The sequence below is a fragment of the Lynx rufus genome, unplaced genomic scaffold (assembly GCF_022079265.1).
Source record: "Lynx rufus isolate CCGP_SWC_20201006 ecotype Redwood Valley unplaced genomic scaffold, mLynRuf1.p SCAF_9, whole genome shotgun sequence".
Classification (NCBI taxonomy): domain Eukaryota; kingdom Metazoa; phylum Chordata; class Mammalia; order Carnivora; family Felidae; genus Lynx; species Lynx rufus.
Window position 1 is genome coordinate 103659338 of NW_025814897.1, and position 26981 is coordinate 103686318.

General features: G+C 37.6%; 1 protein-coding gene across 3 annotated transcripts in view; it reads left to right on the forward strand.

Annotated features, from left to right (window-relative positions):
* Positions 1-26981, forward strand: part of ZFP91 (ZFP91 zinc finger protein, atypical E3 ubiquitin ligase) — a 46818-nt gene that overhangs the window by 10361 nt on the left and 9476 nt on the right. For 2 of the 3 annotated variants that reach the window (XM_047072346.1, XM_047072343.1), the window contains exons 3-7: positions 23975-24187; positions 24417-24453; positions 25081-25185; positions 25714-25848; positions 26614-26664. In XM_047072346.1, the coding sequence (XP_046928302.1) occupies positions 23975-24187; positions 24417-24453; positions 25081-25185; positions 25714-25848; positions 26614-26664 (541 nt within the window). The remainder of the gene's footprint in view (positions 1-23974; positions 24188-24416; positions 24454-25080; positions 25186-25713; positions 25849-26613; positions 26665-26981) is intronic. The other variant, XM_047072345.1, reaches the window with a different exon arrangement.

Here is a 26981-nt window from a genome sequence, read left to right on the forward strand (position 1 = left end):
CATTGGGAATGCCCCATATCCTTTAAACTATTTTTCTTGTTCAAATACCTAGACCTCCTGTGGTTCTTGCTCTCTGTTCTAGTTTTCTAGAAGTGCAGACATACCTCGTGTGGGGATTGTGACATGGGCTCAGAAAGCCCATGGGCTTATCAACTCATTTCAGTTGTGGGATGTTTTATCAGATAAACGAGTCTTTCCCTTACATACAAAGAAATAACTTTGTAACAGTTTGCCCATTATGATTCAATTTACATAGAAACCATCTCTGACAACACTTATAAGTTAATTTTGTAATGTAGAGTAGTTATTTTGTGTTGAGATCCAATTCCTGCCACAACCACTTGAGAGATGCAGCAGAATGCCCTGGTGGAAGCAAACTGAAGCATGAGTGGACAAGAACCTCTGACAAAAAGGAGTTAGCTATGATCTCATGCCCCCTGACCTTTTAAGTCCAAGAAGGATCAAGCTCCTCTGAATTAAAACTAGCCAGATTGATCTAACTACATCAAGGCAAAGCCCCCTTTAGCTTCAGTGCAAGTAATTCTTAGAGGTAACTGTGGTTCTTTCCTCTGCCTGCCTACCTCATTGCTGTTTTGATCCCAGTTAATCTCCCAACTTGTATCCTAGCTTCTTTGTAATTTTGCCTCTTTTGAGAATTTCTAAACCCTATTTTCTTTACTGTGACTCTCGCTAAACTCTTGTATCACTTATCTGTTGCCATGTAACCTTCCAAAAGTTCAATAGTTTAAGATACAGAAACTTGTTGTTTCTCATTTGGGCTGTTCCCTCTTCTCTTTGGTCTTTCAGTCTAGACGTTTTCGGGTCATGGTGGCCTCAGAGCAGTTTGCAACAAGATTGAAGGCAAAATCTGCAAGGCATCTTGATGCTGCCTCACATAATACAAGATCAACATACAAAAATCAGTTGTATTCCTGTATGTTAGTAACAAAAATGTTGAAATTATAAAATTATACCATTTACAGGAGCATCAAAAAATAGGTGTTAGGGATAAATCTTACAAGACATGAAAGACTTAAACGTTGGAAAGTGCAAAACACTTGAATGAAATTAATGACTTAAATGGAATGAATGATGTACCTTGTTCATGGGTTTGAAGGCTCAGTATTGTTAAGATGTCATTTCTCTCCATACTGATCTACAAATGAAATGTAATCCAAATTCCAATACAGGTTGTTTTGGAGAGTTTCAACGTTGTAAACCTCTTGAGAAGGTCTTGGTAACCTTTAGGAATTCACAGACTATACTTTGAAAGCCTTTAGCTTACACTGATCAGGAATCCCACCATGTGTCTAAGAGTGGGATCGAGTCTTTCAGGAAAGAGGAGGCAAATAGATGCTTGGTGGGCATCCAACCATGGCTACTACACATGTATATTCTGTAATTTATTTAACCCTTACCTGATTGAAGGACACTTGATATTTCTGTTCTTTTTTCCTAGGATTACAGGTGATCTTTTCGAAAGTCGGTTAAGATATGCCATACATATGCACAAGCTCACTTACCATAAATGTATGGCTTTGTGAATATTCACAAGGCAAGCCCAGTCATGTAGTCATTACCCAGGTCAAGTAATAGAACCTGATCCCTACCCCCAAGTGTAACCACCATTCTGACTTTGAACAGCGCAAATTTGTTTTGCCATTTTTTGGATTCTGTATAAGTGGAGTAATACAGCATGTACTCTTGTGTAGGGCTTCTTTGCTTTCCATTATGTAAGGTTTCTCTAGGTTGTGTGTGTTATAGATTGTTCATTTTCATTGTCGTACAGTGTTCCCCTGTGAGATTGTATCATGGTTTATTCATTTTACTGTTGATTGGCATTTGGGTAGCTTTTAGTTATTGGCCTTTATGTCTAGTGCTGTGATGCATATTATTAATAAGATTTTACTGAGACACAACTTATATATCATAAAATACACCTATTTCAAGTGTATAATTCTGTCTACATAGGTTTTCCTTTTCTGGGCACTTTATAAACAGACTTGTGTATAGAATATGTGTTTTTGCGTTTGGCTTCTTTCACTTTGCATAATTTTGAGGTTAATCCATATTATAGCATGTATCGATATTTTCATTCCTTTGTGTAGTACTTCTTTGTATGGAAATATTCTATTTGATTTATCCATTTATCAGTTGATCCACTTTTTTGCTACCATGAGTAATGATACTCTGAATATTGATGGGCAAGTTTTTGAATGGATGAATGTTTTTATTTCTTTTAGGTCGATATCTAGGAGTAGAATTTTTAGATTGTAACTGATAAATGTATGTTTAAGAGCCTGGCAAAGAGTTTTCCATAGTGGCTATGACATTTATGTTCTCTAGTGATAGATGAGGATTTCTTTTGCTCCACAACCTCACCGGTGTTTGTTACTTTCATTCCACTCTTCTGTTAAGTCAGCTGCTTTAGGATTGTGGGGCACATGGTAAGGGCAGTGAATTCCATGAGCCATAGGTCCATTGCTGCATTTCATTTGCTGAGAAGTGAGTTCCTTGTTCAGAAGAAATGCTGTGTGGAAAACCATGACTGGGATAAGACATTATGTAAGTCCACAAATGGTATTTTTCACAGAAGCACTATATGCAGGGAAGGCAAATCCTTAACCAGATGTCGATTCCACAAAGAACAAAACATTGCCACTTCCATGGTGTGGGTGGTCCATTATAATGAACCTGCCATTAAGTAGCTGGATGATAACCCTAGGGAATGGTGCCATATCAGGGACTCAGTGTTGGTCTCTGCTGCTAGCAGTGGTACTCAGAAGTATCTATACCCATTTGGCCTTGGTGAGCCTCTGGGTTTGGTTTCCAGCAATCTCAGCTCTGTAGCTGTAGGAGATCGGGATTTCTTTCAGCGCAGGCATAGAAACTTTCAGGTCATTTATATGGTACTTGAGCTAGGAATTTAAATCCCTAAGCACATCCCTATCTTTCCCAACTTCGTCTAGTGTCATTAGAAACAACTAGCCAATTTTCTGCTCATTTAACTTGAAATATTCTAAGGTATTGACTACATAATGGCCAGAACCTTGTCTGTTATTAAAGAAATATTTGATCAGGAGTATCCATTGGTGATTTTTTGCCATAGACTTTCAGTGTTCTCTTTACTACCAAAAATAGAGTCATTAGGGCCTTTAAATCAATTAAAGAAACGATTCCAGAAACCACAGAACTAATTCAGAAAGCTCATCCTTAAGATTCTGTTCTTCTAGGAAGTTTATAGCAATATAGGCCTTCCTCAAGAAGCAAGAAAAATCTCAAACAACCTAACGTTACACCTAAAGGAGATAGAAAAATAAGAACAAACAAAATCCAAACCCAGGAGTAGGAAGGAAATAATAAAGATTAGAGCAGAAATAAGCAAAATAGAAACTTAAAAAAAAAAGATCAATAAAACCAGGAGCTATTTCTTTGAGAAATCAACAAAATTGATAAACCTTTAGCCAGACTCATTAAAGAGAGAGAACCCAAGCAAAATCAGAAATGAAAGAGGAGAAATAAAAACCAACACCACAAAATACAAAGGATTATAAGAGAATATTATGATAAGTTATATGTCAAAAAATTGGACAACCTATAAGAAATAGATAAATTCCTAGAAACATATAACCTCCTAAAACTGAATCAGAAGAAATAGAAAATGTTTACGGACTGATGATGAGTAATGAAATTGAATCAGTAATCAAAAAACTCCCAACAAACAGAAGTCTAGGACCAAATGGCCTCACAAGTGAATTCTACCAAACATGTAAAGAAGAGTTAATACCTATTCTTAAACTATTCCAAAAACTAAAAAAGGAGGGAAAGCTTCCAAATTCATTCTGTGAAGCCAGCATTACCTTGATACCAATACCAGATAAAGACATCACAAAAAAAGAACTACAGGCTGGTTTATCTGGTGAACATGGATGCAAAAATCCTCAACAAAATGTTAGCAAACTAAATCCAGCAATACATTTGAAAAATCTTTCGTGATCAAGTGGAATTTTTTTCCTGGGACAGAAGGGTGGTGGTTCAGGATTCACAAATCAATCAGCATGATAGGTCATATCAATAAGAGAAAGGATAAAAACCATATGATCATTTCAATAGATGCAGGAAAAGCATGTGACTAAGTACAGCATCTATTCATGAGGAAAACCCTCAACAATGTAAGTTTAGAGGGAACACACTTCAACAGAATAAAGGCCATACATGAAAAACGCACAGCTAACATCATAATTGTGAAAAACCAAGCACTTTTAAGATCAGGAAAAAGATAAGGGTGCCTACTCTCACCACTTTTATTCAACATAGTCCTGGAAATCCTAGCCACAGCACTCAGACATGGAAAAGAAAAGGCATCTAAACTGGTAAGGAAGAATTGAAACTTTGACTGTTTGCCAGTGACGTAATACTATGTGCAGAAAACCCTAGGGGCACCTGGGTGGCTCAGTCGGTTAAGTGGCCGGCTTTGGCTCAGGTCATGATCTCCTGGTTCATGAGTTCGAGTCCTGCATTCAAGTTCGGGCTCCATGCTGACAGCCTGGAGCCTGCTTCAGATTCTGTGCCTCCCTCCTTCTCTCTGCCCCTTCCCCATTTGCACACTGTATCTCTCTCTCAAAAATAAAAAAATAAAAAAATAATTAAATAATAAAATGAATCTTTAAAAAATACATAAGAAAGAAAAACCTGATGGTTAACAGAGGGGAGGTGGGTGCAGGGATGAGTAAAATAGGTGAAAAGATTAAGAGTATACTTACTGTGGTGAGCACTGAATAATGTATAGAATTGTTGAATCACTATATTAAAAAAGCATTCTCTTCCTCTAGAACCCCTTTCCGTACCAGAGTCTGTATTATGGCTCCTCAAGTGAAGCAGAACCAATAGAATATATATAGAGAGAGAGAGAGAGAGAGATTTATTTTAAGGAATTAGCTTAAATTCCTTAAGCTTAAGTGATTGTGGCTATCAAGTTCAAAATCCACAGGGCAAACCAGCAGACTAGAAATTCAGATAAGAGGTGGTGTTGTAATCTTGAAGCCAAACTCCATGAAATCAGTCTTTGCTCTGAGGCCTTCAACTGATTGGATGAGGCCCACCCACATTATGGAGGGTAGTTTACTCAGAATCTACTGATTTACATGTTAATCATATCTCAAAAGGACCTTCACAGTGACATTTAGGCTGTTTGACCAAACAACTAGGCACTATAGTGGGGGTGGGGAGAAGAGGGTTTCCCACACAGCAACCAAGCAATTCTCAGATACCAGCAGGATATTCCAAGGATTCAACTCAATTCTGTTACTGTCTATAAGGAAATAGCATCAAATTCGGAAGGTTAAGGGCTCAGTCCTACAAGACTATTCCCTCACACTTCCATTCACATGCCAGTAGTAGGTCCAGGTTGTTACCTGTTCTGAAATATAAATCACAAGTTCCCATGACCCCCTCCTTGTATTCAGTTAATTTGTTAGAGCAGCTCACAGAACTCAGAAACATTTTACTTACTAGATCACTGGTGTATTATAACTCAGAAACAGCTAGGTGAAAGTGATCTGTAGGGCAAGATGTGAAGGAAGGGGTGAGAAGCTTCTGCAACCGAATCAACATGAGTTTATTCCTTGGTGAGTCACAGATAGAAACTACACCACATAAGTTGTTGCGCAAAGGAAACTTTATTTGCAACAAATAAGGTGATCACAGGGAATAACTTCCAAAGCCGTGACTCTCCAAAATGCGTTCCTTTTATTTAGGTTAGGATGAATATTTAGATAGAGAAGCCTTGTCATATGTAGAGACGGGTATAAGGTCACATATATGCCTTAAGGAAACATGTCTGTACATACATTGTATGTTATGTAAATGAGGCTTGGCTTCTCCTTGGGTGGAGATTTTAGTTTTATAATTAGGTAACAATAGTTGTTGGTCATTCTTGAGGTTACTCCATGGTCCATGTGCACAGGTGCTAGTCTGTTACAAGAGGGAGTTACGCTCAAATGGCTCGGGTGGTCTGGGCTGGCTGGAGGTCTATCAGGGCACTTACTATTGCTTGAGGGGTGGTTTCAGTTTCCATTTGAGTTAGGAGATAAGCTAGAAAGGAGAGCTTAAGGAAAAAATGCTAGACAGAGGTCAAAGAGTAGGAGCCAGTGGGCAGGTCTTAGGGTCTATCTGGTGACACTTCCCTTCCCTCCCCTCTCAGAGCATGCCATTCTCCCCAGATCCCCAAGTGTTCACCAACCCAGAAGCTCTTTGGACCCTGCCTTGGGTTTTTATAGAGCCTTCATAATTCCTGCGATTGATTAAATCATTGTCCATTGGTGTTCCATTCGGCTTCCAGAAGTGGGGAGGGAGACTAAAAGTTCAACCTTCTGGCAGCCAGCCCCCTTCCTTAGGTAGTATCCAAAAGTAACGTTATTAACATAACCAGAAACACTTTTAACACTTGGGAATTTTGAAGGGTTTGGGCAACTCTGAGTTAGGAGCTTGTGGATGAAGACCATACATACTTTTCTTATAGATCACAGCATCATACTAGCCTAGTTGATAAATGAAGTTAACACATAAATGATGTTAAATTAAGTTACAATGCATGTCTTCAATTTATAGCAGATTTTATGTTCTTATTTTTTTAACTGTTGCTTTAGCTTTCTCTGTTTAATTTGTTCTTTTTTCCCTCTTCTTAACCCTTTCTACTTTTATTTTCTCAGCTTAATACCTTTTCTTAAAGATTTTAATTCTTGCTATCATAGTTTTAATTTTCCAAGAGCTTTTTTCTTCATGTATTACTATTCTTTAATGACATACTCGCTTCCTATCAATATACAAGTATGTTTCTGTGTATATGTATTTTTTTCTGTTCCCTGAATTGCCATTTCTTTCAAGTTGTTTTTCCCATTTGTTTATTTAGCCTCTCAAGAGATTTTTGTCAAGTTTTTGGTGTTCCCTAACTTTCTTTTGATTTTTAGAGTAAAGTCTGTGATGGGGAAGTCTGTGCACGGATTAGACTTCCTGTCCCCTGTAAAGAGATGATGTGGGCATAGTCTTTCTATGGGCCATTTCATTTTCATCAGAGATAAGTTCTGTATCTCTGGTTATAGTGTTGGGTGGGAGGTCAGTGAGGAGGGTCCTCAACATTTATTATTTTTGGTTCCATTTAATTACCACTGTTCTCTAATAATACTTCAACTCTGCCCTTACCTGAAACTGTTGATGCCAGGGCCTGTCTAGTTCACCTTTTCCTAAATAGTAAACCTCTGCTCAGAGGGGTGGTTGATGGCAGCAAAGGATAAAAGGGACCGCGTGTTGAAACTAACTTTTAAAACCTTCCAACTGCTCTCTTTTCAGTCTTACTCAGCATCCCCTCTTTCAGAGGCACCGTGTGACTCTGATTCCTATTTCTTTCTGAAGTGGCTAAGTGTGTGTGTGTTAACTTATGATTTGTTTCCCAGCCTCCTAGTGTAAGTTTAAACTCTATTTGATGTGAAAGTCTTTATCACTATCCTGGTTCAGGTCTTCTAAAATTTTGTTGAAATGAAATCATAGGGCTGTTGTCTCCTTTTGTGTTCCTTTAACTTTGTGATTCTTAGTCATTTTTAGTTCTTCTCTGTCATTTTAGTGACATTTTAGAAGGAAGCAGACCAAAAAAATATATTCAATCTGCCGTTTAACTAGAAGTCCCCTGCACGCTATTTAAAACTTAAAACCGTAGTTAATTCTAATATTCCTTTTATTCCCTCTCTCTGTTAATTACATTCATCTCACTAAATCTGTTTCTGTTGTTTTGTTTCTTGCATCCTCGAATGTGAAGAGTGAAAGAGTGAACTCTTAACGTTTATGTTGGAGACGATCTTAGGGATCATCTCTAATCCTTCATTTTATAGATGAGAAAATGGAGACTCATAGTTATGTCTTTTGCTTTAGAACACATTGCCCCGAATTGGTGTCTTAAAGAATAGTTTATTATCCCATGTTGTTTCCAGTTGGCTGGATGCTTCTGCTGTTCTCCTGGGCTAGTCGGGCAGCTGCGGTCAGAGAACAGCTGAAAGGGCCTGACGAGGCAAGATGGCCACACTGGCGTGTGAAGCAGTCGGTGCTGGCTGTGGGCCAGCAGCATGGTTTTCCTCCTCATGGTCTCTCATCCTCCACTGGGCAAGTTCTTAATAATATGGCAGCCTCTGGGCAGCTTTACAGAAGGGCAGACCTCACTTGCAAAAGTGCCTGTCAGACCTCTGCTTGTGTCAAATTTGCATCTTCTATATCATCACCAAAACTCTCTTTATATTCACTTGTTTTGGACCTTTCTGTGTCACTAAAAATCTTGCACTGTGCCATAAGACCAAGTGATTACAAAGTTGCTTGGTGGACATAGTATTAAAAAAGAGATTCTGTGAGAAGGAGAATTATATGATGCCAGCATTTCCTAGCATCAGGTTACTTGATAGCTCATGCATCCTTTCCTATAGGTGTAGGCAGAACCATGGTGTTTGACCACTGTATTTGTTTTCAAACACATTATGACAAGTTGAGAGCAACACCCATTTATCATCTCTTAGTTTCCCTCCGTCAGGAGTCTGGACACAGCTTAGCTATGTCCTCTACTGAGGGTCTCACAAGTCTTGAAATTAAAGAGGAGGTGACCAATAGGTAGTTGGTTATAAAAGTCTTAACTTTTAGATACTAATTGAACTCTGGGAATGGATGAGATTGTGTAGGTGTTTTCAGTGAGAAGAGAAGCAGGCCAGTAAACACCACCATTTCAAGTAAGGTATGGAGAGCCCAGATGAGACTGAGAAGGATGAAAAGTCCAAGAAGGAAAAAAAGTGGTGGAAGTGAAGGAAAGGCAAAGAGTTTTAACTTTTAGAAGGGGGTAGGGGCGCCTGGGTAGCTCAGGCAGTTAAGGGTCTGACTCTTTGACTTCGATCTCAGGGTCTTGAGATCGAGCCCTTCTTTTGGCTCTGCACTGAGCCTGGAGCCTACTTGGGATTCTCTCGCTCTCCCTCTCTCTCTGCCCCTCCCCGACTTGTGTGGTGTCTTTCTCTCTCTCTCTCTCTCTCTCTCTCTCTCAAAATAAAAAGCATTAAAAAACTCATTTAGAAGAAGGTAGCTGGAAGGGTAGTGGCAAGTGCTACTGAAAGGTTGCCCATGATTAAAAACAAAGTATCCATTAGCTTTAGCTCGAGGGGTCTGTGGATTAGCTATATTCCATTACAGTTTTCTTTGTAAGCCTTCTTTTAAAATCCTATTTTATTTTATACACTTAAAACCAATAATCCTGAGGCATATGTGTTTTACCATATCCCCAGAGGAGTCCATGGCACACAAAGGTAAGAGCCCCTCTCAGCATTGTTGGCCTTGGCAAAAGCAATTTTAAAGGAACGGTAACATCACAACCAAAGTGATATTATATAGAGGTGTATATTACTTATTATACAAAGACGATGATGCATAGTGTGATGATAAAGTGCGTGCAAAGGACAGAAGTGAGTTCAGGGTTTCTTTAGTGTAAGAGCATCATGGCTGAAGAGCACAGTCTTCAAAATCAGACAACCTGAACTTGAACTCTGCTTTGTTGGGAATTTACCATGTGACTTTGGGGAGTTTTCTTAACTTTTCCATGTCTCCGTTTCCTTGTCTGTAAAATTAAGAAAGTATGTAAGAAGTACTTAATGGAGTATTTTGAGAATTCATTGTGAGATGATATACATGAACTACTTAGAACAGTGGCAGCCACATGATAATATTCCTTATTATTGGTCATTAATTAGATTGGCCCAAGTGCTAGATCCATTTTTAGGTGACTTTGTGTAGTGCTGCATTTTCATTGTGTGTTGATTTGTAGTTTAATTATTAAAAGGCAACCCTTTTATTGTGTGTGGACAGTGCCTCCCTGTTAAAGCACCACCATCGGCTCTCATTCACTATATTGAGTACATATTAAAACCCCGAGGAGGGTGCCTGGGTGGCTCAGTCCGTTGAGCGCCTGACTTTGGCTCAGGTCATGATCTCGCGGTCTGTGAGTTCGCACTCCATATCGGGCTCGGTGCTGACAGCTCGGAGCCTGGAGCCTGCTTCTGATTCTGTCTTCCTCTCTCTCTGCCCCTCCCCCACTCATGCTCTGTGTCTCTCTCTCTCTCTCTCTCAAAAATGAATAAATGTTTAAAAAAAAATTTTTTTTTAAACCCAAGGAAGGTGACTACTTATGATGGATACAGGCAAGAGTAGATTACAGAGAATGAATGTAGAATAAGGTGAGATGCTAGGATTAAGCTGTGGCATTTAAATCTAAAGGACAGTTGGAGGAGGAGGAGAAGCTACCAGGAAAGACTGGGGACAGGAAACTAGGAAAGTAGGAAAAAGACCAAGAAAGTGTGATACCGTGAAAACCAACTGTCAGAAGATAAGATGGGAACTGAAAAATGTCAATTAGACTTAACTACATGGAAGACATTGGAAACCTTAACAATAGCAGTTTCAGTAGAATAACAGGGGCAGATGCCAAGTAATCCATGATGCCTTTCTTCCTTACCTCTACATCTTACCCTGCTCAAGGTCTGCTCATTTTGTGCCTCCCCCTACCCCATTCCCACTTCAACCTATCAACCTTTTTCCATTAGCATTTTTAATTAAAGTCCTTATTAAAATTAAATATACAATTGCATCCCAGCCGATCTCCTTAAATTGCAACTCTCAAACCACGTCTCTTTATGAATCCATTGTGTGCCAGATTGGTCTCCATTCAGGTCATGTAGCTCTTAACTCTGTAACCTTCAGAGATTCTCTGTTACCTAACTACAGATTTCTTAGGCTTGGATCCAGAGCCTCTACAATGTAGATGAATTATACTTTCTCAGCTTTATTGCTCACAGTGTTCCTTAGGTGGACCAAATTTCTCCCTGTAATATTTCTGTGCCCCCATAACTCTGAGCTTTTCTGTTTCTGCAGCACTGTTGTGCTTTTTTCCTTTTCTTATCCTCAGTGTCAGTGTTCCACCCATACTTTAGTATAACTTTCTTTACATGCCCAGATACTCTGCTGCACTACATTTTACCATCAAAATATGAAAGAGTACTTAGGAGAGAATGGATTGAAAGACTGAACAAAGCAAAATCGTTCTATGGTTAATTTTTTTAAATAGATTTTACCATATGAAACTACTTCTGGAACAGAGAAACCAGTGAATAAGCCAAATGTTGGGAATAGCTAAAAATAACATTTTCTAAAAGTTGAAAATGATCATTTTATGTGGACCTTGCTAAATCTGGATCATAGCACTGTAATCAACCATGGTAATGGCAATTCCCAGTTGTAGGTAAGTAGCCCAGACTCCTTCCTCTGAACTTTGGGCTCACTGATTTTTTTTCACTCTGCGGACATTTCAAATTTAATTTATCCAAAATGGAACATATATTCTCCCTACTGTCTCCTCAAAACAGTAAAAGACACCTGATCTTTTTCTGTGAATACTTTCACCATCTATTCAGTTGTCCAGGTCATAAATCTAGAAACTAAATCCATGATACCTCTCTCTATCCCCGTCTATCCTTAGAGGCCTGTCTCCTCTAAGTGTTTTTGCAGATCTCCAATTCTTTCCATCTCCAGTGCTATTACTCTTTTTCAAGCTATTATTTGTTGCCTAGTGTATTGCAGTAGACTTTAGCTAGGTCTCCTGGAATTCACTCTTAGCCCAACATAAGTCGTTCTCTAGCTTGCAACCAGAATGAACACAAAAACTACAAATCTCATCATGCCACATTCCAACTTAAAATCTTCCACTGCCTTTCTGTGGCTATTAGGATAAAATCCAAAATCCTCCAAGGACCTTTTTTTTATTACTATTATTTTTTATTTTACAGAGAGAGCATGTGAGTAGGGGAGAGGGGCAGAGGGAGAGAGAGAGAATCCCAAGCAGCCTCCACACTGAGCACGGACATCTCATGACATATGACTGAGCATCTCATGACATTTGCACATGCTCCTCCTTCCCACTTCCCCTCTATCACATAGCTAGCACTTACTCATCCTTTAGAGTCCAGGCAGATCTATTCAGACTTAAATGTTAAATTTTGAGCTATGGAGACTGTCCAGTTAATGAACACTAGTTTTCAGAGCTACAGTTTCAAGGAGAATGTATCCTTTCACTTTCTCAAACCTCTGTCTAAGCAAAGTTTCTTAATATTTTTAAGAGACAGAACTAACTCACCTGATGACTGTACTTTGAAAATTAATAGCTTAGTTTGGGATCCTAGCATTTTTGACCTAATTTTTGTTTATTTGTTTGTTTTTTTAAGAGATAGCACAAGCTAGGGAGAGGGCCAGGGGAAGAGAGAGGAGAATCTTAAGCAGGTTCCACTCTCAGCACAAAGCCTGACATGGGGCTCCATACCACGACCTGGGGATCATGACCTAAGCAGAAATAAAGAGTCGGATGCTCAAGTGACTGAGCCATCCAGGCGCCCCCTAAAGTTTTAATATCTGTATAAATTTTATAAATGCTCATTAGTATTTTTTTATCCTTTATTTTCTTTCTCTCAGTGCTCCATGGGCTGATAACTGCCCTGGAATAGGTAAAAAAAATAAAACCATAGATGTAGTAAGCAGTGAAGAACATGACTAGAACAAGAAAGGAAAATCTAATTCAAGGGGCACCTGGGTGGCTCAGTTGGTTGAGCATCCAACTCTTGATTTCAGCTCAGGTCATGATCTCATGGTTTGTGGGATCGAGCCCTGCATGGGGCTATGCGCTGACAGCACAGAGCCTGCTTGGGATTTTCTCTTTTTCTCTCTGCCCTTCCCCCACTCAAAATAAATAAACGTTTGCGTTTTTTGTTTGTTTGGTTGGTTGTTTGTTTTAAAGAAAAATCTAACTATTAACACATATATACACACAAACGTTTGCATTGATTTAAATGAGTGAACCAGGGGTGCCTGGGTGACTCAGTCGGTTAAGTGTCTGACTTCAGCTCAGGTCATGATCTCATAGTTCATGAATTCAAGCCCCACATTAGGCTCTGTGCTGACAGCTCAGAACCTGGTAGCCTGCTTCGGATTCTGAGTCTCCCTCTCTCTCTGCCCCTCCCCCATTTGCGCTCGCTCGCTCTCTCTCAAATATAAGTAAACATTAAAAGAAGAAATATACTAATCATTTAATTTCTTAATTGAAGCTTGAAAATCTTTCAGCTTTGTTCTGGTATTTAATCAAACAATTCCCTCTATTCCTCTATTTTGAAACAAATGCCATGTGCAGTTTTAGATTAAAAATTTACTTTCATGGAATAATTCAGTAGAAAGAGTATAGACTTTGGACTTAGATGTACCTGAGTTCAAATTCCAGCTCCACAGCTTAATTTTTGAGTCTGGGAAAGTTAGTTACTTGCTTTCCCCATCTATAAAAACAAGAATAAAAATTTCTTAGCAGAGTATAAGGTTAAATTTTAAAAAATTATACTGTCAGGTACTTAATGCTTGTCAAATATTTAACTTTGTTAGTTTTCCAGAAAACAAAAAAAGTAAATATTTAAAAAGAAATGAGAGGACCTTGACTGTGCTTTCTTCCCAGCTTACCAACCAACCATTCCCTGTTTCACCCCCCAATCAATATTAGCTTTGTAATCTTGAACAAGTCAAGATTTAATTCTCTAAGCTTCAGTTCGAAAAATAGGGCAACCTGAAGGAGAACCAGATCATATTGGGATAGCCCTTCTGACTAGAAGTGTTTTATCATGATGAAGTGGCTATCATCTTTTGGAATTTGATGAGTTAGTTTACTTGAAAGAATTATCTGTTGCTATAGGATTGAGATAAATCACTGTTACATTTCATCTTTTGCTACCTAGAAGAATTAGAAGAAACATTCCTGCCAGTAGTATGATTTTTGTCTCAGTTCATAGTATCAACCATTTTTCTTTTGTCCTTTCTTCCTCTTTCAAGAATGTGGTTGTGTCTTAGGCTACTGTGGGGTTTTTTTCCTTCTTTCTTATTATATGTCAAGAAGCCTCTTCAAAGTCAACTGCTATTATAAGAAACAGCTAGAAATTATCTTTGAAGTACTACACAAAAGAAACCTGGTTCTTTTCTATCTGGTCATGATTGTTCATCCATATGTGTGGGTTATCCTTTGGTTGTCAGTTTCTACTCTGGAAACCTGACAATGCCTTTTGTTTAGGGGTTTTTTGAGGTTAAATTCACCCAACAAAATTAACCATTTTAAAGCACACAGTTTAGTGACATTTAGTACATTATAATGTTGTGCAATGTCATCTCTATCAAATTCCAGATATTTTCATCCCTACCAAACAAGACCCCGTACCCATTAAAAATAGTCATTCCCCAGGGAGCCTGGGCGGCTCAGTGGGTTAAGCATCGACTTCAGCTCAGGTCATGATTTCAGAGTTAGTGAGTTTGAGCCCCACGTTGGGCTCTGTGCTGACAGCTCAGAGTCTGGAGCCTGCTTCGGATTCTTTGTTTCCCTCTCTCTCTGCCCCTCCTATGCTCACACTCTGTCTCTCCCTTTCTCTCAAAAATAAATAAACGTTAAAAAAATTTTTTAAAATAATAGTCATTCCCCAACACCCCTCTCCCTAGCCTCTTACAAAGATTAATCTGCTTTTACCTCACTACCTTAAAACATTACTCTGAATTTACCCATTCTGAATATTTCGTGTAAGTGGAATCATACAATATTCGACTTTCATGTCTCCTGTTGTACAGCGTAATATTTTCATTGTTCATCCGTGTTGTAGCAGGTGTTAGTATGTATTAGTATTTCAAGAGTAATATGCTGTTGTATGGATATACTTCCTTTTCTTTATCCATTCAGTCAGTGTTTGATGGTCATTTCAATTGCTTCCGCATTTTGGCTGTTTTGAATTGTACGGCAATGAACATTCATGTACAAGTATTTGTTTGGTTTTCAATTTGGGGGGACTGTACCTAGGAGTGGCATTGCTGGGTCATATGGTAGTTTTGTTTGTTTTTGAGGAACTGCCACCTGCTTTCCCCAACAATGTACATTGTTCCCCCCAACAATGTACAAGAGTTGCAGTCTCTCCACATCCCTCCAACATCTGTTTTTTCTGGGAGCTTTTTGTTGTTGTTTTGTTTTTAATTTTTTTTAATGTTTGTTTTTTGAGAGGGAGAGAGTGCGAGCAGGGGAAGGGCAGAGAGAGAGGGAGACACAGAATCCAAAGCAGGCTTCAGGCTCTGAGCTGTCAGTACAGAGCCCAGCTTGGGGCTCGGACCCACAAACCGTGAGATCATGACTTGAGCTGAAGTCGGACACTTAACTGACTGAGCCACCCAGGTGTCCCTGGGTTGTTTTCTTTTTAAGTTATTATTAAAGCTATCCTAGTGAATGTGAAGTGGTAATATAATATCACTGTGGTTTTTATTTGCATCTCATAAATGACTTATATTGAACATCTGTGTGTGTGTGTGTGTGTGTGTGTGTGTTGCCATTTGTATATTTTCTTTGGAGAAATGTCTATTAAAGTCCTTTGCCCATTTTTTTAGTTGGTGGTTTGTCTTTTTGATCAAGTGAGAGATCTTTCTATATTCTGAATACTAGGCTCTTATCAGAATTAATACCTGTACATACTTTTCTCCCATTCTGTAGATTTTCTTCTAAGATTTTTTAGTGTTAGCTCTTATATTTAGGTCTTTGATCCATTTTGAGTTCATTTTTATATATGGTATAAGGTAAGGGTTCAACTTCATTCTTTGCATGTGGATATCTAGTTGTCTCAGCTCTCTTTGTTGATGAGACTGCTCTTTCCCCATTACTGGTCTCAGCAAACTTGAAAATCAGTTGACTATAGATGTATGGGTTCATATTGAGACTCTCAAGTTAGTTTCATTGGTCATTCCGTCTGTCCTTTTGCCAGTGCCACACAGTGGCACTGATGGATTACTGCAGCTTTGTAATAAGTTATAAGACTGGGAAGAACAAAGTGAGTCCTGTAACTGTGTTCTTTTTCAAGATTGTTTTGGATAATCTAGATCCCCTACATTTTCATACGAATTTTAGGATCAAGTTGTCAATTTCTACAAAAAAGGAAGCTGGGATTTTGATAGGGATTATATTTAATCCATAGATCAATTTGGGGACTATTAACATCTTAGCTATATTTATGTTCAAGTATTTTATTGTTTTTAATTGGATTGTAAGTGGAATTGTTTTCCTTATTCCCCTTTTTGGATTACTCATTGCTGGTATATTTAAAACAACTAATTGTTGTGTGTTGATGTGTATTCTACAACTTGGCTAAATTTGTTACCTGTAATAGTTGTTTTGCAGAATCTATAGAATTTTCTTCAGAAATAAGGTCATTTCATCCACAAATAGAGATAGTTTTACTTCTTTCTTTGCAGTTTGGTGCCTTTTTCCCCCACCTTGGCTAACCTCTCTGGCTAGAACTGTCCGTACAACTTTGAAAATAAATGGAGAAAGAGGGCATCCTTATCTTGTTGTGATCTTAGGGAGAGTTTTTAGTCTTTTGCATTGAGTATGTTAGCTCTGGGGTTTTCAACGTTTATTTATTTTTGGGACAGAGAGAGACAGAGCATGAACGGGGGAGGGGCAGAGAGAGAGGGAGACACAGAATCGGAAACGGGCTCCAGGCGCTGAGCCATCAGCCCAGAGCCCGACGCGGGGCTCGAACTCACGGACCGCAAGATCGTGACCTGGCTGAAGTCGGACACTTAACCGACTGCGCCACCCAGGCGCCCCAGCTCTGGGGTTTTGATAAATGCCCTCTATCAGGTTGAAGTTTCATTCTGTTTCTAGTTTTCTGTGTGTTCTTACCATGAAAGTGCTGAATTTTGTCAAATGCTTTTCTACATCATTTGAGATGATTGTGTGGGGTTTTTTTCCCCTTCATTCTCTTTAATGTGGTATAGTACACTAATTGATTTTCATATATTGAACCACCCTCATAATCCTGGGATACGTACCATTTGATCTTAGTGTTAACATGCTTCATAGTCTTAATGTGCTGCTGCTGCTGACTTTGGTTTGCAAGGGATATTGGTCTATAATTTTCCTATGGTGTCTTTGTCTTTGGTGTCAGAGTAATGATGGCCTTACAGAATGAATTGAGAAGTGTTCCCTCCTCTTTTACTTTTTTGGAATAGTTTGAGAAGGATAGTGTTAATTCTTTAAATGATTAGTAGAATCCATCAGTGAAACCATCTGCTCCTGGCCTTTTTTTTTTTTTTTTTTTTCCCATTGGGAAGTTTTTGATTACTAACTTTTTGTCTTCACTTGTGTGTTAAGATTTTCTGTTTCTTCTTGAGTTAGTTTTAGTGTATGTGTATCTAGATGTTTGTTTATTTCATGTAGTTTATCTAATTTGTTTATATGTAGTTGTTAATTGTGTTCTCATAATCCTTTTTATTTCTGTAAGGTCAGAAATAATGTCCACTTTAATTTCCAATTTTAGTAATATGAGTCTTTTTTTCTTAGTCTAACTAAAGGTTGTCAATTTCTTTGATCTTTTCAAAGAGCCAACTTCTAGTTCCATTGGTTCCATTCTCTATCGGTTTCTATTTTCTTATTTATCTCTGCTCTAATCTTTATTTCCTTCCTTCTGCTAGCTTTGGCTTCTTTTTTCCCCTTTTCCTTTAAGGTGTAGTTAGATTATTGATTAGACATGGGTTTTTTTTTTTTCTATTTTAATGTAGACATTTATATCTAAATTTCCCTCCATGCACTGCTTTTGCTACAGCCCATAAGTTACACTATGTTGTGTTTTCATTTTCACTCATCTTTAAGTATTTTCTAATTTCCTTTGTGGTTTCTTCTTTAACCTTTTTGTTGTTTGAAGAGTGTGTTGTTTCCACGTGTGTCTGAGTTTTCTAGGTTTCTTTTCTGATACTGATTTCTAGTTTCATTCCACTGTGATCAGAAAACATTCTTTCTATGATGTCAGTCTTTTAAAATTTCTTGAGGCTTGTTTTTGGACTAACATATGGTCTACCCTGGAGAATCTTCTGTGTGTACTTGAGAAGACTGTATATTCTGTTTTTGTGTGAAGGATTTTTTATATGTCTGTTAGGTCTAATTATTTTTTTTTATAGTGTTGCTTAAGTCCTCTGTTTCCTAATTGAACTTCTGACTACTCTATCTGTTACTGAAAGTAAGGTATTGAAGTCTCTATCTTATTTTAGTACTGGCTAGTTCTCCCTTTAATTCTGTCATTTTTTACTTCATATATTGGGTGTGTATAGGTTTATAATCATTATATCTTCTTGATTGACCCTTTTATTAATACACAGTGGGTATTCTTTGTCTCGTAACGGTTTTTGACTTGAAGTCTAGTTTGTCTCCTATTAGTGGAGCCACTTGCTATGGGTTGAATTGTTTCCTCCCAAAAGATGTTGAGTACCTGTGAATGTAATGTATTTGGAAATAGGATCTTTGCAGATAAATAGGTCTTTTGTGGTAATTTGTTATGGAAGCCCTAGAAAACAAATAACAGAGTTTGATACTGGAAGTGTGGGGTGTTGCTGTAGCAAAATATCTTAAAATGTACACGTGGTTTTGGTTAATGGGTAGTAGCTGGGGAAATTCTGAGGCAGTTAATCAAAAAAGCAGCCTGTATTGCCTTAAAGAAGTTGGGAGAAATAGAGAAGTTAAAGGCAATCTGAGGAAGCCTTAGAAAAAAATGATGAACATATTAATGGGCAGTGGGAGAGAAGTGATCCTTGTTATAAAGTGGCAGATAATTTAGCTGAATTATGTTCTGTTGGGTAGAATGTAGAACTTCTAAGTGAGGAACTTGTATATTTAGCTGAGAAGATTTCCAAGCAAAGCGTGGAAAGTGCAGTCTGGTTTCTTACTGCTCCATACTAAAAAGTGAGAGAAAAGAGATAAATTAAGGAATGAACTATTAAGCAAAAAGAAACCAGTACTTGGAATCTTTCTATATTGTGTGCCTGTTAACACAGGTTTTTAATTATTGTTTTATACACTTTTAAGTAGGGGGAAAATGAGGAGTTATAAACCAAAAATATAATAATACTGTTTTATATTTATTTAATTACGGTGTTTTTATTTCCTCATATGGCTGTGAATTATTTCCTGGTGTCCTTTTCGTTTCAGCCTGGAAGACACCCTATGTAGCATTTCTTGCAGGGCACGTCTATTAGCTACAAACTTCGCTTTTGTTTATATGAGAACATCTCCATTTTGAAAGGATAGTTTGCCACATATAGAATTCTTGCTTGACATTATCACTTTAAATATGGTATCTCTGCCTTCTGGTCTCCATGGTTTCTGGTGAGAAATAGGCTATTAATGTTATTGAGCATTTCTTATACTTGATGAGTCACTCCTCTTAACACTGTTTTGTTTTCGGGAGTCTCTCTTTGTCTTTTGGCTTTTGACAGTTTGATTGTAATGTGTCTTGTCTTGGATCTCTTGAGTTGTTGACCTTAAAAGTAAAACAGCCAAGGGGTGCCTGGGTGGCCCATTTAGTTAAGCGTCTGACTCTTGGTGTTTGGCTCAGGTCATGATCTCACAGTTCATGAGTTCAAGCCCCGCATCAGGCTCCATGCTGATAGTGCAGAGCCTGTCAGAGAGATTCTCTCTCTCCCCCTCTAAATAAATAAATAAATAAACTTAAAAAAAAAAAAAAAAAACTATAACACCCAACTGTTTTACCAGGAAAATGGGTTTACTCAGGAATAGCAGAGAGGATTTACAATTCTGGACAAGCAAGCAATAACAAGTGATAGGCAAGTCCTTCAAACAAAGGAGAGGAACTTCTGGGCAGGGGTGGAGGTGGGGGCTGGGGGGCCAGAGTCCAATGGAGTAAACTGGGAGTTTGAAATATAATAGCTTTTCATTGGCTGAGTTGTGACTGTGTCTCATTGGCTGGGCTGTTGCCAGGCAAGGAAAAATCTTCCTCCTGCTAGGTAGTAGACTAGGCTTCTTTCTGTTGGGAATGCTTGGTACATCTCTTTCTCTTGGGTCTGCAAAGGGTTGCAACAGAGTGGTATGGCTTGGGTCAGCCAGCTCCCCTGTAAATGTTTCCTTTATTCAGTTCCACAGAATTTGTCCTACTTGGAGTTCATGGAATGTCTGTTTGTGTACATTCATGTTTTACTAATTTTGAGAAACTGATGGCTTTTATTTCCTCAAATATTCTTTCTGCTCCACTCTCTCCTCTCTTTCTAGGACTCTCATGTGTATGCTTAAGTCAGTATGCTTAATGGTCCCATGGGTATCTTAGGAGGCTCTGTTTACTTTTCTTTCTGTTCTTTGAATTGGATACTCTTATTTGACCTTACAGTTTGCTGATTCATCTTTCCTCAGATCCGTTTAATGAAATCCCCTAGTGAGTTTTTCATTTCAGTTGTTACACTTTCAGCTACAGAATTTGATTTTTTTTTTTTTAGAATTACTACTTCTTTATCGGCATTCTTTATTTGTTGACATATTATTTTCCTGATTGTTGTTAGTTATTTGTCAATGGTTTAAACCCTTTAGCTTTTTGACCATATTTTTAAACACTGTATTCTTTGTCTTGTCATCTTTAAAGGCTGTTTCCTTTAGCTTATGTTCAATAAGTTGATCAAGATTTCCTTAAATATCTTGTATAACTCATCTGTTTCTGTTTTTTGTTTTTTGTTTTTTTTTTTTAATTTAGTGTTCACGTGTTTGCTGTAACATGTTTGAGTATTTTCCAGAGTTTGTACAAAGTTGATTCTGGCAGTGTGTGTGTGTGTGTTTCTAATGAGGTACATTTTTGCTAACAGTACTCTGATAATGTTTCTTTTCTTATAGAGTTTAGGGGAATTGGGGTGGTATTCCACAAACCAGGCTATTATGCTTTATTTATAAGAATAAGCAATTCTCTGGTGGATAAGAGGAATAGCATGAGAAGATGTGGCCATACAATCCTTCATACTGAAGGAAAAAAGCTTTACAGGAAGTGGAATGGGTTTAAAGTCCAAGTTAGTGTCATTGGGTTGAGTAAATTCATATATATTTATTTACTTTTTTTTTTGAGAAAGAACGGGTGCATGAGCAAGTAGGGGAGGGTGAGAGAGAAAGGGAAAGAGAGAATCCCAAGCAGGCTTTACACTCAGCACAGAACCCAACACAGCACTCAAACTGTGAGATCATGACCTGAGCCAACATCGAGAGTCAGACATTTAACCAAATGAGCCACCCAGGCACCCCTCCATTATTCTTATAATACTTTATGGAGGATGTTGAATTGCTTTCTTTGAAGAAATTGATGTATCTTATCTTTTTTTTTTTTTTTTAATTTTTTTTTTCAACATTTGTTTATTTTTGGGACAGAGAGAGACAGAGCATGAACGGGGGAGGGGCAGAGAGAGAGGGAGACACAGAATTGGAAACAGGCTCCAGGCTCTGAGCCATCAGCCCAGAGCCCGATGCGGGGCTCGAACTCACGGACCGCGAGATCGTGACCTGGCTGAAGTCGGATGCTTAACCAACTGCGCCACCCAGGCGCCCCTGATGTATCTTATCTTAAAAGCACTCATGACCTAGATGGAGAAGTCGTAAGACATGATTTTTATATCTGGGTCTGCTTATCTAGCTTTGTGATTTTAAACAAGTTGTCTTTGACCTTCCAGTTACTTATGGATAAAATTCATTGGATTGTAGATAGTTGAAGATATTTTAAAATCTAACCCTTTTTTATTATTATTTCATATTTTGATACTTAAAATAGTTCAGATATGAGAAGAGTGAGAAAGGCAATAATGAGTGGGAAAGAAAACTGAAAGGAAATGCATTTCTGATACAAAAATTATGTCAGGTTTTTAGGAGTTCCCACTGCTATTCTCTACAGTTCAAACTAATTTTACTCCATTTCCTTAATATATTCTCATAAAATTTTCAGAGTATGTTAAAGCTGAAATAGCCTCCAGTCACCACCTTGTTCCACAGTAGAGGAAATTATATTTTTCATATCTTAAAAAACATGTTAGATATAGTTTTGTGTCTTACATTTTGCTTAATTTCTATTTAACAGTATTTTTACCAATAATTCCATGTCATTCTTTACAGATACCTCTATATAATATCCCATCTTAGTAATAAACCATAGTTTATTTGAATATTCTCTTACTCAGTATGGGTCGTCATCTTGAAGGGATGGGTCGTTTCCATTCTTTAGCTGTTATAAATATGCTACAGTGAATGTCCGCTGCCAGTTTATTTTCCCAGGTAGATACTTAGAATTACTGGACATATTTTTGTACCTTCTCTGGAAGTGACCAGTATTTATCAATTTCTTGTATGTCCTTCCAGAAGTGTTACTATCATATATAAGATACATATCTTGCATGTATATTTATTTCTATATAAAAAACAAATGTATACCTATATAATACTTGGATATTACATGGATGTGGGGTTTTTTTGCATAATGAAGTGTCATGGAAGTATTTCCATGCAGTTGCCTACCGACTAGATGTATCATAATTTATATAACCAAGCCCCTCCTGCTGTTTTCTACTCTTTTACTACTAAAAACAGTGCTTTGATGACTATACACAAGTCATTTCATAAATGTGATTGCAATTCTGTAGGATAAATTCCTAGTTGAAGTTAATGTGAAAGGATGTGCATTTATAATTTCAGTAGATCCTGCCAAAGTGTCCTTCATAGAGATTTGCCAGTGCACATGCTGTCATCTGTGTTACTGTCTCCTGCAGCCTTGCCAGTACTCTGTTGTCAAACATTTGGATCGTTGCCAGTATGACGGGAACAATGGTACCACACTAATTGTTTTCATTTGAGTTTCTCCTGAGAGGATTGACCTGTTTGTGTGAAAGCCACATGTTTTTGCTGGCTTTTTTCTGTTGGGCTGTTAGACTTTGCTTTTAGTGGAATTTGCCATGCAGAAAATTTTTGTTTACATAGTCCTAGGTACAACTGTTACTAAAATTTTGTGTTGTTCTTAGAAAGGCCTTTTCTATTATAAAGCATAGTCAAAATGTGCTCACTTTTAATATGCTAACATAGTAATAAGCTACTCTAGGGATGAAAGCCAGTTTCTAATACTAAGCTTTTTATTTGTTTTTTTTTTGTTGCTCAGGAGGGAATGGTCCTACATCACCTCATTCACCTTTAAAGCATGAAGAAAATCTAGGGTAACAGTAACATTGTGTGTATACCTGTACACAGCATCTCAGGAAAACCGAAGCAGAGCAACACTGGAGCTGGACTTTGTCATGATAGGCCCTGTAGATTTTTTTTTTTTAATATTTGTTTATTTTTGTGAGAGAGAGCGAGTGCACATGGAGGACAGGAGCAGAGAGAGAGGGAGACAGAGAATCCCAAGCAGGCTCTGCACTGTCAATGCAGATCCCGATGGAGGGCTCGAACTCATGAACTATGAGATCATGACCTGACCTGAAATCAAGAGTCAGACACTTAACCGACTGAGCCACCCAGGTGCCCCATTGATGCTATAGATTAATTGAAATTCATGGTTTGGTTCTAAGTTATTGAAAAGAGTCAAGGGACGGCATTTTTCTTACGGAATTTTTCTCTTCAGCAATTTCTTCCAGCGTTGTTTGGTTGTTAACACATCTAGACCTGTGATTCTTTCTTGTGCTTCTGTAAGAAGTTCCAGCCATCTTTCTGGGACCACTCACTCAATTTAGTTTCTTTTATCTTGGATGTAAAGGCTAGAATTCTAGTTGAATTACTTTGGTATATTTTGCATACTTGTTTTAGTGTTCCATTTTTTTCTAGATATGATATAAGACTACTACTTTATGACATGAATTTTTTTTTCTTTTTAGAGTGATGACAATAAGGAGAAGTTTCATCTAATTTTCCTCTCATGTTTCTCTTATTTCAGCAAAAATCTGAGGGGCTTTTCTCCTGAAAAAAAAATTTACTTTCTTTTTTATTAACTGTATTTACAATAGTAGATATACTGAGATGGTTATTAGTTAACCATAAGTAATGGTATATATTCTCATCTAGATCCTAAGGAAGAGAAAGAGGAAGAAGGAGATTCTGCTCTCCCTCAAGAAGTTTCCGTTGCTGCAACTAGGCCTAGCCGGGGCTGGCGCAGTAGTAGCAGGACATCAGTTTCTCGGCATCATGACACAGAGAACACCCGAAGCTCTAGGTCGAAGACTGGTTCATTGCAGCTCATCTGCAAGTCAGAACCAAATACAGATCAACTTGACTATGGTACAGTACAAGTAGAGTGTGCTGATCTAATAACCAGTTGCCTATTGATTTTAAATGTAATGTTGAACAACTGTCAAGGGTAGGTCTGATGATATAGGGCTCCTTTTAGACAATTTGCAGATACTCTTCTTTTGTATAGTTCTTCCAGGCAGTTATTTGGTTTGAGTCTCTTGGCTGCAGAGACAAAATATCAATATCCATAAAGTTCTGTTTTGCTTGCTTTCTCCAGATGGTGCAGAAGAACACCAGTCTCCAGGTGGCATTAGGTAAGAAATTTCATATGTCATATTTAAACCCTTGGGGACATATAGCGCATACAGAAGTTGTTTTCTACTTGAAAGAATGTGGAACTGTTACAAAAAATTAACTTCAGTTTTGGTATTTAGATGCCACTTTGTTCTTAATTAAAGCTTTAACCATGTAATCTTTACTTATCCAGTTTGGAAAGCATGTCTTGAGTACCTTTTGTATTCTGGCTTATTTTATTTTAGCCACTAATGGGAAATGTAGATGTTTTGACTAACTAGGGTTTTTGAAATTTATATTCCATGATAAAGTCATGTGAATTATTTTTTTTTTTTTTTGGTTGATCTCCTTTGATAGAGCAGATCGTCAGATGACTACACACAGTATGATAAAGTCAGTTGTTCTTTAACTCTTAGTGCCATTGAGCAGTCATCACTTTACCTTGATTTAATGAAGTAATGTATTTTTAGTTCTAATTATTATTGTGAGGATAAAGTAGCTAGATTGCATCCAGTTAGACCGTAAGGATGAAAATTCTAAATAACTTACTGTGACTTTCTGGTACCTCTAAATAAATTAGCAAATAAAATCCAGTCAGATATAATCCTTACAACTAGAATTTCTAATCTCTTTTTGCTTCTTTTTAGTAGTGATGAGGAAGAGGAGGAAGAAGAAGAGATGCTAATCAGTGAAGAGGAAATACCATTCAAAGACGACCCAAGAGACGAGACCTACAAACCCCACTTAGAAAGGCACGTCTCAGATTTTACTCGAGACATGTCGATGAAAAATAAGTTAGGAAAGCACTATTGTGTGCTTTTATTTTGCCTTGTTACTAAACTAATGGGTATGGACTTCATTTTAAATGAGCAATTATGTACTTGTTTTGCAAATTGAACATGATCTTCTAACTCCTTCACACAGCCCTCTCTTCTATTTATATAGAACTTTATATTGATCATATCCAAATTATTGGATGTCTGCATGTTTATCTTAACAAGATACCATAATTGTCTGAATACTTAAAATTTTTTACTTTTGTCTTTCTGTGTATAACTATAGTGAATTTTGATTCTAGGGTATTGTTAGCCTAAGTGACTTTAAGTATGTATCATTACCATGCATGTGAGGAACAATTGACTGCAAATCATATTTCATGAGCTGAGGATCATAATTTTATAGTAAACCAATGATAATCACAGATTTTACCCCGTTGTCACAGGTCCCCTTGAAAAGATCATTTGCTGGATACCAGTGTTGAAATGCATTTGTGTTTTCAGGGAAACCCCAAAACCACGGAGGAAATCAGGGAAGGTGAAAGAAGAAAAAGAGAAGAAAGAAATTAAAGTGGAAGTGGAGGTAGAGGTGAAAGAAGAAGAGAATGAAATTAGAGAGGATGAGGAACCTCCTAGGAAGTGAGTAGGCAATTACTACTAAAAATGGAAACCTAACAGATTTTGAAGCCACTAGTGGGAAAAAAAGGGTGGGAGTGTGAGGAGGGTTATTGACAGGTACATATTGCTGCCTCAAGCAGCTGACAGTTTCATTCGAGAGACTCAAAAGCTTGAAAAGTTTAAATTTAATTCAAATCAATACTTAAAGAGATCTAAATGAGTGGGTAAGACGGGAGCTATTGGGAGGCAGGGTAAGAGCAAAAAAAGTATGGCAAATGTGGAGCTTCAAAAGAAGGGCAAATTAAGTAAGGCAAGTGATTTAAGAATCTTGACTTCCTGTCCAGCCATCATTGCCTGTTGCAGAAATAAGATTTTGTTTTTTTAAGTGTTTAGGCTTTTGGTTCTGTATAAGGAGAGTAGAGTTTATATTCTCAGGGGTTTTAGATAATGGACTCTTTCGATTCTACTTTTTAAATTGATTAAATTTAGGTGATAGACTTTTTACTGAAACAACTCTTCAAGTAGTAACCTTGAGGTTTATCCAAATCTTCCATGGTAATGTATAGTTTATGAAAAGTATGTATTTAACTTGTGCAGATTTATTTAAGTGAAATTATTTTAGAATGACCTATTTGTTTGGCTTGTCAGATATGTCTTTGGTTCTGTCTATTATGGGGTATCCTTTGTTTCTGCCACCTTCTCTGTGGTCTTGAGTACATGTCTTCAGCCATCCTTCACTCCAAGCTTCAATCTGGAATATGTGGGTACTCTGTTATTTAATTACAGGAGAGGAAGAAGGCGAAAAGATGACAAAAGTCCACGATTACCCAAACGGAGGTAAGTAATTTATACCCTTACTGTGTTCCTTATTCCTGATGGTAAGCACTTTACTCACATAATTACTCACAATTACCTTGCAGGAATGGCTATTTAAAAATTTCTCAAATGCAACTTTATTAATGTCCTTGATGCAAAGTTACTGTGTTTTTATTTCCATTGCAGGATCTTAAAAAATCTTAATGCTTCTTTACCTTTTGGGGAGTTCTAATTTATTTTGTCCATTTTTTTTTTAAACTCTTTATCAAACATTTGGCCGTTTCTGGTTGTTTCTACATAAATTCTGTGCAAGCTGTATACTAGTAAAGAGATTTTAA